Genomic DNA, 14,846 nt, shown 5'->3' with positions numbered 1-14,846 from the left:
GTGCCCTTCCTGGCTGGTTTATGCAGCCCGGGAGAGGACACGCAGCTGGTTCCAGGCAGTTATATCGGCCTCTTTGAGTGAGGGTATCTTCCCCGCCGTCTTGAAGGAGGCGGTGGTGAGGCCTCTCCTCAAGAAGCCTGTCCTGGACCCGGCTGTATTGAACAACTTTCGTCCTGTCTCCAACCTTCGCTTTCTTGCGAAGGTTGTTGAGAGTGTGGTGGCGCATCAGCTCCCTTTGGTCCTGGATGAAGCGGATTATCTAGACCCGTACCAATCGGGTTTCAGGCCCGGGTACAGCACGGAGACGGCATTGGTCGCGCTGGTGAATGATCTCTGGAGGGCTCGGGACAGGGGGCATTCCTCTGTCCTAGTCCTATTAGACCTCTCGGCGGCTTTCGATACCATCGACCATGGTATCTTGCTGCGGCGTCTCAGGGGATTGGGAGTGGGAGGCACAGTTTTACAGTGGTTCTCCTCCTATCTCTTGGGACGTTCGCAGTCGGTGTTGGCAGGGGGGCAGAGGTCGACCGCGAGGTCTCTCATTTGTGGAGTTCCTCAGGGGTCGGTCCTCTCGCCTCTCCTGTTCAACATCTACATGAAGCCGCTGGGTGAGATCATTCGTGGCTTTGGAGTTGGGTATCATCAGTACGCTGATGATACCCAACTTTTCTTTTCGACCCCAAACCACCCCAGTGATGCCCTCAACGTGATGTCCCGTTGCCTGGAGGCGGTTCGGGTCTGGATGGGGAGGAACAGACTCCAACTCAACCCCGACAAGACTGAGTGGCTTTGCATACCTTCGTCCCGGGTTTATTCGGACATTCCACCTCTAGTTATGGGGGGTGAACTATTACCCCCCGTAGATAGGGCTCGCAACTTGGGGGTCCTCCTAGATTCACGGCTCACTTTGGAAGACCATATAGGAGCCGTGACTAGGGGGGCCTTCGCACAGGTTCGCCTGGTGCGTCAGTTGCGGCCCTATCTTAGCCGGGACGATTTATGCACGGTCACTCATGCGCTCGTGTCCTCTCGTCTGGACTACTGCAACGCTCTCTACATGGGGCTGCCCTTGAGGACTACTCGGAAGCTCCAACTGGTACAGAATGCAGCCGCGAGAGTGGTGTTGGGAGCCTCCCGATACTCCCACGTTACGCCTCTGCTCCGTGAGCTGCATTGGTTGCCAGTTGTCTTCCGGGTGAGATTCAAGGTACTGGTAACGGTATTTAAAGCACTCCATGGCATGGGGCCGGAGTACCTCAGGGAACATCTGCTGCCGGCATCAAGCTCCCTGCGCCCTGTGCGTTCCCACAGAGAGGGCCTCCTCAGGGTGCCACCGATCAGAGAATGCCGATTGGTGGCCCCCAGGGGGAGATCCTTCTCTGTGGGCGCTCCGGAGCTGTGGAATCAGCTACCGGTTGAGCTCCGGATGGCGCCCGATCTTCGCTCCTTTCGTCGCGATCTCAAGACATTTCTGTTTGTACAAGCCGGCCTAGCCTGAGGGGGAGTGTTGGGGTTATTTTATTTTTCGTTTTTTAACTTTTCTGGGGGTTTTTAGTGTTGTATTTATATTGTTTTTAACTAGGGCAATTTGTTTAATCTTATTTTAATGTTTGTATTCGCTATTTTATTCTGCCCTGTGAACCGCCCTGAGTCCTCAGGGAGAAGGGCGGTATATAAATGTTATTAAATTAAATTAAATTAAATCCATTCCCGGACCGCTTTCAGGCAGCGGGACATCACGTCGATGGCATCACTGATGTTGTTTGGAGTTGAGATGAAAAGCTGGGTGTCATCAGCATACTGATGGTACCCTACTCCAAAGCTGCGAATGATCTCACCCAGCGGTTTCATGTAGATGTTGAACAGGAGAGGCGAGAGGACCGACCCCTGAGGGACTCCGCAAACGAGAGGCCTCGGGGTCGACCTCTGTCCCCATAAAATCCCCATTCACATTCATTTACACATAAAAGGCCATCACTAACATTTGTAAGTTTTGCTGTAGAATTTCAAAAGTATGGTTTGAACCATTTGAAGTGGTGTTTAGTCCTCCCAAATGAAAAAATAGGGTAGACAAAAATCAGCCCATTTTTCCTGTGATATCACAGCTTTTTATATTTAATATTTTTTCAATCTCACATCAAATGATTGTTTTATTATAATAACAGCAAACTTCATATCCAAAAATGTATTTCCAAATTCCACACTGTGGTTTTCATTTATTTCTAAGACATATGGCACATTTTTTTATAGAGACTATGCTTACTATTATATACTTTTAATATAAACCTTCTATTTCTATTTTATTAAAAAGTAACCTATGTATTTTATTGATATTCTTTCCATGTAAGATTTCATTAAGAGACCTTGATCATGGTATTTCCAGATTTAATATAGAAGAATTAGGATTCAGTACCTTAATAATCAATCTAATACAGTTTGTGACACAAACTCAAAATCATTACACAACATCCCACTCCTATCTTTCTATAGTTATTGACTTTAGATCTGAAATACTCCACTTTGCTTTAGCTTAGTTATATCACAATATACTATTTTATTTTTAACTACACAGATTGAGAGAGACGCAGGTAGGCAGGCAAGCGGGCTGAATAGCTATGGTGGATTCAAAGCACAGATCTGCTATCTTTCCTATTATCATTCAGCATAGTATCTATTTTGAAATGACAGCATCAGTCTGTTCTAAACATGGATAGAAAGCTACAATCTCAGTTGGTTGCAAGTTCTTATCTCTGTAAAAACAGTTTCAGATAGTGCTTGACTTATACCTGATTGTTTAACCACCACTTAAAGTTACAAGTCCTCAGAAAGGGTGTTTTACAGCCATAAAGCACTTTTGTTGTAGTGTCCCTGTTTCTGTACTCCACCAAAGTCATTCCTTTCTGGAAAAAGGGGAACTAACTTCCTTCATCAGGTAGCTCTTTCAGCCAGTCTCTAGAGATAAGAGGGAGCCAAAATCCAAGCAGAGAGTGGAGAGACAGTATATAAGAGTTGCCTCATGGTGAGATGGGTGGCAAAGAAATTTAATAAATAATATAAATAAATAAATTTAAATAAGTAAGTAAATACATTTGAATGAATGAATGAATGAATGAATGAATGAATGAATGAATGAATGAATATAGTTGTTAAGTGGACAGAGACTCAGGTAAGGAACATGGGAGCCTCAGGTGCATAGGAGAGGCCCTGGAAGGCCCAGTGCAGGCTGCATTCAAGTGTTTCTGCCTCAGGGACTGAAAATTCTGCTAGAATTTCAGCAGGGATTTTCACCTCCTAATCAGAGCTTCACAGACTCTTCCACCCAGGGTATCCTGTGCTCCTTACCTGAGACTCTGCCCACTTAGTAACCCATGCATTCGTTTAACAACCACTATCAGGAAATGGATGTTGAGAGAAGCAGTCATGTGGGTAAATCACATCTCAGCACTTTGCATAACAAGTGAGTTTTCTATCCTAATTGTAGTTCTAAGTCAAGAACTTATTTATATTCTTAGCCTGTCTACTCTCCACAAATGGAGAGCTCAAGCTGTTGTTAAAGCAGTATTGTTATACAATTTCTTGTGATATATGTCTAACAATCTTAGTTCAGATATTCTGAATGTAATATACAGAATTTACTAAAATAAAGTTTAATTAATGAGTGGCCTAGTGGTTAAGGCTCCAGGCTGGAAATCAGGAGACCATGAGTTCTAGTTCTGCTTTAGGCATGAAAGTCCACTGAGGAATTTGGGGTCAGTCATTCTCTCACAGCCCAACTCATCTCACATGGTATTGTTTGGGGGGAAATAGATAAGATAAGATAAGATAACCTTTATTGTCATATTTTTTTTACTGTGGGCACAACAGCACACATCAAAAATGTAATTTAGTTGCCCGCTCTCAAAGTGGAACACATACATGACACACACCTAACCATACTATATACACATATGTATAGACCCACACCCCTATATATACATAACAAATAAATATTAAATACTGCCCATCTTGAATATATAATGGAAGGAGGAAGCTTGAGAGTTCTCAAGGTTAATGCTGTATGGAATGAAACTATGGCTGAATCTGGATGTTCTGCTGCAGATACCACGAGGTGGAATTAGGTAATATTCTTTGCCTTGAGTTATTTTAAAAATTATAAAGATGTGATAAAAATAAATGACTTTAGGCATACACAAAGACAATAACATGCCAGTTTCAAACACTTTTCCTATTTCTGGATAATTTTCATTTTTAACTTAATTACTACTCAATTAACTTTACTGAAAAGATGCAACTTAGGCAAATCTGTATCACTAGTGGCTACCAGCTCTGTGTTGACTGTGTCAATTTATGAAAACAGGTTTTCTGTATATGTGTGTGTGTGTGTGTGTGTGTATGTGTATTAGTGAGAGAACATGCCTGCCTTTTGAAGTCTACCTATTGTTTGATAAGTCCTTCAAAGATGTACTGTTATTTTTAAAATTATTACTATTTATTTATTTATTTTGCTCCAGCAAAAGTGTCTCTGTTTTGGTTCTGTTTCTTGTTGTGTTTCTCTCCTTCTCTCTTTGTCCCCTATCTTTCTCTCTCTTTCTGTCTTTCTCTTTCTCTCTGTCTCTCTCTCTGAGGTTCACATATTGAATGACGTAAAGATACCATAATAAACTGTTTGGCATACCCTACAGGCAAAGGTCCAGAGACTCTTTTTGCTGGATATAACCTCAATGACAATGAATGGCACACAGTACGTGTAGTTCGAAGAGGAAAAAGTTTAAAGTTAATAGTAGATGACCAACAAGCCATGACAGGTAATAATGACTAATAACTATTTGCTTGATTTTCTTTTCAGTATGTGTTTAGTGATGATTTCTCTGGTGGTGAAAATCATTTCAGTTTCCCTTTACTTGTACGGATCCACAGAGTTTTATGGATATAGGCAGAAAATACAACAAAGGACATTTTTTTTAAAAAAAAATCCATGTGAGGGACTGGGAGAGGACACCTTTGATAGACTGAAGCAAAGAGAAGAAAAACAGAATTAGGAAAAAATGATATAAAGATAAATATAGATATAATGATATAATAAAATTGAAGGCAGCCAGAGTTCACACATTTGTTTGAAACAATACATTCGATCTGTGACTGCATCCTGGGTAAAGAATTGTAATTGAGTCAAAAAAAATGTGATACTCTTTCCCCTATTCCAACATACTAATTTACTTTTCTCTACCATAATTATATCATCAAATCTAAGTACTGATCTAAGTGGGAAGTGCTGGCAAGAAACCCAGAAGAGCAAAGACTGTATTTCTCTTGCATTGTCTGTTATTTTACCTCATTTCAAATCATTCAACTGACTCCATCTTTTACAGTGTGCAAGAAGAGAGGCTAAGTTGAGAGCATTTAAGCCAAGTCTGGCTAAAAAGATTCCAACGATAGTATAGCTGCATAACTTTTTATGCAGTATTCCAGATGAAAAATCGGATTTTTTTTCCCAGAAGACATTTTGCTTGTTTGGATTTAAACAGTGTCTGATGTGGTCATTGAAATAGTTCTGTTCTTTCGTCTTGTTTCTTAATGTTACAATAACTTTCAACCATTTGTAGTTCTGTGTTTCAACATGATTTGCCTAGGCTCAACATATTTTCATTGGCCTAGAGTTAGGCTCATTAAAGCCCAGATAAGTGATAATTTTCCATGAGTGTGTGTGTGTGTGTGTGTGTGTGTGTGTTGTAGACCAAAATAATAATAAAAGGCACTTTCCAATATCCTTTTAAAGATAGATACAAATTATTCCACTCTAAAAAATGGAAAACTCTTAGACCTATTGTTTTCATATTTTGTAATTAGTAGAGCTCCTAGTGCTACATGGTGACAAGCCTTCAAACATAAATTTGAATGTTCAAATAGAACACTCATAAAGATTTTCTTCTGTTTACTATACCTTGAGATTCCCCCACCCATTTGGTTAAATTAACATAGTTTTTCCTTATTTTGATTGCCTTAAATTAGTATAACTTTGATGCTTGACTCATTTCACTTGTAAGTTATGCACTCAATTTTTCTTAAATGTAATAAAAGGAAAGTACTAAACAAATGAGCACTTCCAGCACATACACTTTCTATGTGAAAATACATGTGTCAGAATCACGTGGTTAGACCATGTTTGCGTAGGAGACTTCAGCATTTGAAATAGCCCTAGCTTTTTGGCTATAACACTAACTTCTCAAAATTGCTTTTTATTTAAGGTCAAATGGCTGGGGATCATACAAGACTGGAATTCCATAATATAGAGACGGGAATCATAACAGAACGGCGTTACTTGTCCTCAGTCCCTTCCAACTTCATTGGTCATCTGCAAAGCCTCACTTTTAATGGCATGGCATACATTGACTTGTGTAAAAATGGGGACATTGACTACTGTGAACTAAATGCCCGCTTTGGCTTCCGGAACATCATTGCTGACCCAGTCACCTTTAAAACAAAAGCCAGCTATGTAGCTCTTGCCACATTGCAAGCATATACATCTATGCACCTGTTTTTCCAGTTCAAAACAACATCATTGGATGGGTTAATACTTTACAACAGTGGAGATGGCAATGACTTTATTGTAGTTGAATTAGTAAAAGGGTGTGTATGCAACCTGTTTCAAAGATGTTATCAGCTCAGAAAGCTTAATGAATGTTCATGTTTTAGGCAAGATCTTAGACTCTATGACCTTTGTTCCTACGCAGCAGTGTGAGTTCCTGTGTCTTTAAACCTGAGCACTGTCTATCCTTCTAAGAAATATATATTTGGATGGTGCTTTTCATACTGCAGTTTCAGACCATTTTTCTCCAGTGTAAACCTTTGGTTAACAGAGTGACTATTAAGACTTCCTATGTATAGTAGTATCATTTCTAACAATGGTTGTTCCTACACAGGTTCAGGATAGCAGATGTTGATTGCAGCTGACCTCAGTGGGAATTAAAACAACATTCAAGCCAACATTTAAGGAGGATTAAAATATTATTTTTATATTTAAATATACAAAGAATAGAGATGGGTCCTTCACTAGGAGGATCATGTCTATGCTATAAAAGGGAAATAGAGCAGAGGGATCAACCTTTAATTGTAAGTGGACCTCTGACAAAATCTACCTGCTTGTTAAAGTGGAGCATTCCCCAGTATTATTTTGGTAAAAGCCACACTCTAAGAAAATTATTCTGGTTTCTCACTATTCTGGATTTGAAATACATTTTACTAAAGCTAGCTTTGGATGGGAAGGGAGCTTCCAGAAAAGTGTATTCATTAATTTTCATCCCACATCATTTATTTTGTCACTTATGTAAAATATTTTCACTTTTCTTTTCCATTGAAAAAAGTAGACAAAATATGTCCTATAAGACTCGTATAACATCACTAGTTCCTCACTTGGAATTTATTTGCTAGTGGCAACAGAAAATGACCTTCCTATGTTTCCAAATGTCCAGAGCTTAACATTACTCAAGGACATTTTCGAAACCAGACCGGTTCATGGGCCATTCTGTACTGGAATTATGATATACATTTATTCTGTGAAATAATAATGATCATCATCATCATTATCATCACACTGGTCCTCTTGGTAGTTAAGCCTATGGCTGGAAGTTCCACAGTGATATAACTGCTGGTGGGCTTTGTCTAAAAACTAGAGCCCCAGGATCTTTTTCAGATCTTCTGTCTGGAGTAATTACCTTACAAGAAAAATGTACATGTGTTGAAATCCTATGAGAAAGACAATTGGCAAAGTCTAGGAGGTCCAACATCTTCTCTGCTAAGAGAGAAGTTACTTGTTTGAAAATTGACTGGACATATTTGCTGTAAATATTTAAATATATAGTAGCTACATATTTTCTGAGCAAATTAACATTCTTTGAAATGACTTGTAATTTTAATCAAGAAATGTAATTTTTCTTTTGAGAAATACAAAATTTTCACTGGGGAAATCTACAAAAATTCAATAGTTTGGATAAAGCAGTAAAGTCTAGCACTATATTAAATCTTTCCTTCCTTCCTTCTTTTTTTCTTAATATCCTTTTTAAAAATATATTGCCAGTTTACATATTGAGACTTTTAGACAGAACTAGAGATGAAAGAAAATAAACTCCAAAATGATCTCAATTTACTTGTATGGCTTTAATAGGGATAGGGTACGTTTGGCAGGAAAAAATAAAATTTACAAGTCATAAAAGTTGGAAAAAAATAAAAATAAAATCTAGAGATTTTAGCTGAATTAATATTGCTGTTTTAATGCTGTACTTGATGAATAAAAGAATTAGTGGGCTAAGGCAGGGAAAAGGAGCAGAAGTGAAGGTTATAATTTCTTTGAGCAATACCTTAATAGATGGTATATTAAGGAGGCAATTTTGCTCAATATTCTGAGAAAAATATTCTACATTTTTTCTTTTAATTTTCTTGACATTCTTGACATAGATATTTTGATCTGTCCCAAATTAGCCTTGTTAAATGTAAGAGTAGTTAACTAAGAACTTTATAAATTGCCAAAGAATTTAAATAAAGAAAAGAAGCAATGAAGAGCTGTAATTTTCACCTACCTACTCAATTTAGCTGTTTTTCTTTTTTGTTTACAGGTATTTACATTATGTGTTTGATTTGGGAAATGGTGCAAATCTTATCAAGGGAAGTTCCAATAAACCTCTGAATGACAACCAGTGGCACAATGTAATGATATCACGGGATACCAATAATCTCCACACAGTAAAAATTGACACAAAAATCACAACACAAAGCACGGCAGGAGCAAGAAACTTGGATCTCAAAAGTAAGTGACTATGACAGAAATAATAAAAGGGCTAGAAGAACAGAGTATATCATTATATTATGATATGTTTTGTATTTCTGTAACAGAAATATTGAAAGATTATAGTATGCTGGCTTAAAATGAGTCAGAATATTACTCTAGCCAGCTCAGCATTGACAACATAAACTGGTAATATTTCTCCAAGATTGTAGATGGAGGGTTTTTCTCCCCCAGTCCTGAATAGGGATGCTAGGATGTGAATCTGATGCTAGGATGTGAATTCTTCTTCTGAGAAACACTGTCATAGTGTACGCTTTGTTATGTACCATATTCATTTATTGGCCTATTTCTAGTGGGTTAACATTTGCATGTTTGTAAAATATGTTGTTTCTCTAAAGGAATTAAACATTACAAGGAGTTTTTTTATGCATGATTGCAAACTCTGCTTTGAAGTCCTGCCTATATTAATAGATAATATAATATAAAAATACTCCAAGGAGATATCTACATAGATCAGCTTAAATCATGAGGACTGATTGTTAGATTTCAAGTTGTTCTTTGTATCAGGACTTGTGATCATATGCTACTGGAATTGCCAGTAAAGATATCTGAAAGGGGGACTGGGTTAAGTATGGGAACAGACTCAATCTATTTAGATGTGACAAAGATGAGGTCGATGAATTTTTCATGTGGAACAATTTGTGTAACAAATAATTTGCTGAAATATATTTAAAATGGATGGTTCAAATTCTTTCTTGTGGAATATGCAGTAATTATATAGAAAATAAAAAGATATAGGAAAAGATATAGCCAGCCTAAGGGGTTGCAGATAGATGCTAAGCTTCTTTGCTTGCTCAGAAGTAAAGTTTTAGAATCAAATCCAAATTGCTACATATCCCCAATAATTAATATAACCTTGAATTTAAATCTATCCAACTGAACCCACAATAAAATGGGGAATTCTTACATAGGTTTCATGCATCTACTCCATTACCCTATTACCAAAATTATCTAAGTAAAGCAGGGTTTTTTTCAAATAAAATTTTCAGCAGATTAGATCAGAAGAGGCTTGAGAGCAATATGCAGTCTACAATACAATATATTCAAAACAATTTATTTTATTTATTTATTTTATTTTATTAGATTTATATACCTTTCCCGAAGGACTCAGGGCGGTTTACAGGGCATTTTAAAATCACACCAATACAAAATACCAATTAAAAGACAATTAAAAGATTAAATTATCCCTGAAAATAAAACCCCAGTTAAAATTCTCAGCCTGGGCCAGAGAGCTCAAAGAGCCAAGTCTTCAGGTCCCGGCGGAATGAACGTAGGTCAGGGGCAGTCCTGAGCTCCACGGGCAGCTGGTTCCAGAGGGCAGGCGCACCCACAGAAAAGGCCCTCCCCCTGGGTGCTATCCGCCAGCAATCTTTTACCAGCAGCACCCTGAGAAGACCCTCCTTCTGCGAGCGCACTGGACAAAGGGAACTTGATGTGTTCCCTCAAATATCCTGGACCCAAGACATTTAGGGCTTTATAGGTCATCACCAGCACCTTGAATCTCACCCGGAGGGCAACCGGAAGCCAATGCAGCTCACGGAGTAGAGGTGTTACATGGGAGTATCGGGAACCCCCCATCACAACTCACGCGGCCGCATTCTGCACCAGTTGAAGCCTCCGAGTGGTCCTCAAGGGCAGCCCCATGTAGAGAGCGTTGCAGTAGTCTAAACGGGAGGTCACGAGTGCATGGGTGACTGTGCGTAGGGCATCTTGGTCCAGGTAGGGTCGCAACTGGCGCACCAGGCGAACCTGGGCAAAAGCTCCCCTGGTCACGGGTCCTATATGATCTTCAAAATTGAGCCGTGAGTCTTCTAATTAGGTCTGGATTCTGAATTACTTCTGATTTTATACAGCTAAAGCTGTAAAAATAAATAAATAAATGATTCTTTGCCATCCATGATACAGCATCTATCTTCCCCTGATTTTTCTGCTTTCGCCTTTGCAGAGATGATCCAGGATATCATAAGCAAATGGCTCAACACTCTTGAAAAGGAAGGTACAGAATATCTAAAAAATAGCCAATTATTTTTGGCACATAAGGAACAAAATCACCCAAAGCACTTTCCAATAACAGCAACAACAACTGATTGGCTGTTTTCAACCGTTACAGGATGCATAATATTCAAAGTCTGCTGCCTGGAACAAAAAAAAAAATCACTGTCTAATGGAAGTGCCTGCTCTGTCCTCCAGTAGTCAGTAAAAATTCCATACCTAATATACATGCTTACCGTACTTTAGAATCATAGAACACCCTTTCCAAACACTAATTGGTTGCTATGTCCAAGCAATACCTACTGCTGTTTTTCTAACCAATGGAAAAGGGTGAAATGTTTCAAAACTCTCTTAGTGCAAAGACTCATGGACATTAGCTACTTTATAGAGACCGTTTGTGCAACCTCTGTATTCTCAAAGTATTGACTTTTGACAAGATTGATTACATCATGCCAGAATAACCAACAAAAAGGTTTTATTGTAATAATGACTGATTATGGATTCAACAAACAGTATTATGAAATTAGAATTGTTAATACATAATTAACAAAATAACACGCATAGGCTTATTCTGTGAATTAGAATATGAGGAGCCTCAACTCTAAATCATAAATATCTGCACTTTCTCTTGGAACCACAAAAATATTCACAGGTATCTGAGCAACACAGGAATCCCCATGGAGATCTGGATCTCCATTCATTTTCAAACAAACAGCATTTAATGGAACGATAGTAAAGAGCACTGTTTATTTTAAAAAAAATGGTTGAATTATACTCTTTCAGAGAAGCATATCTGTTACTTTTTATCTTCTCGTTGTTGAAAACCTGATCAGGTTCCCACTTTTATGTTTGGAAAAAATGACTTTAAAAAAAATGCTATATATCTGCTAGAAAATGTCCTTTCCTCTCAGCCTGTCAAGGAAAGACTAGTTTAAGACAATTATTATTATTATTATTATTATTATTATTATTATTATTATTATTATTATTATTATTATTGTTGTTGTTGTTGTTGTTGTTGTTGTTGTTGTTGTTGTTGTTGTTGTTGTTGTTGTTGTTGTTGTTGTAAGGGATCTTGGAGGTCATCTAGTCCAACCCCCTGCTCAGGCAGGAAACCCTATACCATTTCAGACAAATGGCTGTCCTGTCTCTTCTTAAAGACTTCCAGCGTTGGAGCATTCACCACTTCTAGAGGCAGGTTATTCCACTGGTTAATTGTTCTAACTGTCAGAAAGTTTCTCCTTAGTTCTAGGTTGCTTCTCTCCTTGACTAAGTTCCATCCTGCCTTCAGGCACTTTGGAAAATAGCTTGACTCCTTCTTCTTTGTGGCAGCCCCTGAGATATTGGAAGACTGCTATCGTGTCACCCCTCGCCCTTCTCTTCATTAAACTACACATACCCAATTCCAGCAACCGTTCCTTATATGTTTTAGTCTCCAGTCCCCTAATCATCTTTGTTGCTCTTCTCTGTACTCTTTCTAGAGTCTCAACATCTTTTTTAGATCGTGGTGACCAAAACTGGATGCAGTATTTCAAGTGTGGCCTTATCAAGGCATTGTAAAGTGGTATTAATACTTCACGTGATCTTGATTCTATCCCTCTGTTAATGCAGCCTAGTACTGTGTTGGCTTTTTTGGCAAATGCAGCACACTGCTGGTTCATATTTAAGTGATTGTCCACTAGGACTCTAAGATCCCTCTCACAGTTACTACTATTGAGCAAGGAACCACCTATACTATACCTGTGCATTTGGTTTCTCCTGCCTAAATGTAGAACATTACTTTTTTCACCATTGAATTTCATTTTGTTAGATAGTGCCCAGTGTTCGAGTCTGTCCAGATCCTCCTGTATCTTAAGCCTATCTTCTGGAGTATTGGCTATTCCTGCCAGCTTGGTGTCGTCTGCAAATTTGATGAGTTCCCCATTTATCCCCTCATCCAAATTGTTGATGAAGATGTGGAAGAGCACTGAGCCCAGAACAGAGCCCTGGGGCACCCACTACACACTTCCCTCCATGTAGATGCAGTTCCATTGGGGACCACACACTGAGTACAGTCGGTCAGCCAGCTACAAATCCATCTGGTGGTGATGCTATGTAACCCACATTTTTCTATCTTATCAAATAGTAAACTGTGGTCTACTTTATCAAAATTCTTACTGAAGTCCAAGTAAATTATATCCACAACATTCCTCTGGTCCACTAATTTTGTCACTTGGTCAAAGAATGCAATAAGTTTTGTCTGGCATGATCTGTTTTTGACAAACCCATGTTGGCTTATAGTAATGACTTTGTTTGTCTCTAGGTGTTTGGTGATTCATTGTTTGATTATCTTTTCCAGAATTTTCCCAGGTATTGAGGTGAGATAGGTCTGTAGTTTCCTGGATCTACTTTTTCCCCCTTTTTTGAAGATGGCAACTACATCAGCTCTTTTCCAATCCTCTGGTAGTTCCCCAGTGCTCCATGATCTTTGAAAGATATAGTTCAGTGGTTCTGAGCTCACATCTGCCAGTTCCTTCAGAACCTTCGGGTATAATCCATCTGGTCCTGGTGATTTGAACTCATCTAGGCTGGACAGGTGCTCACTTACCATTTTCTTGCCTATCTTAACTTGCATTTCTATTCTGTTTTTTATGGCACTGTTTTTTATAGGTTGGACTGCTCTTAACCTTTGTGTAAAGACTGATGGAAAAAATGAGTTAAATAGTTCTGCTTTCTCCCTGTTGTTTGCCACCTTCTTGCCATGTCTGCTATCATCCTTTGGCCAGCTGCAACCTAAAGGTTTAATGCAACTGCCATAACGTGAAAGATTCAATGAAAATATAGAAGGCAACAATAAACTTTACTGAATGTAGGAAGATTTCTTAGTTAATGTGCTTGTTTATTGTCTCCTCAGTTCTTATGTCAGATTTTCCCCCCTGCATCTGCTCTTAAAGATATTTTGAATTGTACATGGCAAATATGCTTTCTGTGACATTTGTCATGAAAGTATAAATTTCATTAATCTTCTATGGTCTTTTTCTATGTGAAGATATCACAAAACTGATAATTTTAGTAGAATTGGTCCCTTGATACATAATTAAAGTTTTCAGTATCACAACTGTGTTGATGAAATACACATCTATAGAGATGAAAGTGTATGGTCAACAATGACAGAAATGTCTCATTAGCATTTCATCTTGGAAGTTGTCTAACTGCATTACTGAATATGGATAAGATGGAGATTGTCATGTTTCAGCCAATTGCCTTCCTCTTTTCTTTTGTGTTTCTCCATTTTTCCCACAGCTTCCAGTTTCCTCTGCTCTTAGTCTCTAAGTTTTGATTGTGCTCATTTGTTGATCTTAAAATGAGATTTCCAGTTTTCTTCTTGCTAAATATTCATAGGATTGGAAGCAGGGAATGATAGAAAGGATTTCAATTTTATTGGTGTTTGCTTTGATTGTTTTTAGATTTGGATCATTGCAATAGTATCCTGATATAGTTCATGTTTAGATAATCTCAGTAGCCTCCTAATGGATATATAGTATACAGGATTTACAGTATCATAGGGCCTCCCTTGGAGTTTGCATTGATTTAAGTACTTTATTGTTAAATTATGAATTAGTTTTACTGAACGGGATTCTGTAATTGTTGTACTGGTGAAGACATCATAACTGTGTCCAAAAAATAATCCACCTGAGACCACTGGCTTTCTTCAGTCTGTCATCTGTGGAACTGTTAATTATCTAAGCAATTTGGTGTCAGACCTTCAAGATATTGCAAGTCAGGAAACAGAAACAAGAACTAATTTATTGTTATAGCATATAATAGCATAATCTTGAAAACCTGACAGAGTTGTTTTTCCTCCCTCTTGTACCAAAGAGAATCAAGGCAGGACAATTTTGAGTTTCCTTCTCACTAGTTCTTCTTTTTCAGGGACAAGCTGATGTTTACATAATTGATCATGCATTCCTCCTGAAGCTCATCTATGTAATTTTCTACACCTGGTTATGAATGAAGTAGCATAGAAATGGGTTGC

The 14,846-nt window shown here is 38.4% G+C and overlaps 1 protein-coding gene across 22 annotated transcripts in view; it reads left to right on the top strand.

Annotated features, from left to right (window-relative positions):
- Window positions 1–14,846, top strand: part of NRXN1 (neurexin 1) — a gene marked incomplete at its 5' end in the record, with an annotated part of 953,418 nt that overhangs the window by 432,124 nt on the left and 506,448 nt on the right. For all 22 annotated transcript variants that reach the window (XM_081315130.1, XM_081315141.1, XM_081315140.1 and 19 more), the window contains 3 exons: window positions 4,683–4,805; window positions 6,246–6,627; window positions 8,610–8,800. In XM_081315130.1, coding sequence (XP_081171256.1) covers window positions 4,683–4,805; window positions 6,246–6,627; window positions 8,610–8,800 — 696 coding nt within the window. The remainder of the gene's footprint in view (window positions 1–4,682; window positions 4,806–6,245; window positions 6,628–8,609; window positions 8,801–14,846) is intronic.

The sequence above is a fragment of the Vipera berus genome (assembly GCF_964194415.1).
Source record: "Vipera berus genome assembly, chromosome: 1".
NCBI classification, from domain to species: Eukaryota; Metazoa; Chordata; class Lepidosauria; order Squamata; family Viperidae; genus Vipera; species Vipera berus.
The sequence above is the reverse complement of the archived record's forward strand: the minus strand, read 5'-3'. Positions and strand labels throughout refer to the sequence as shown.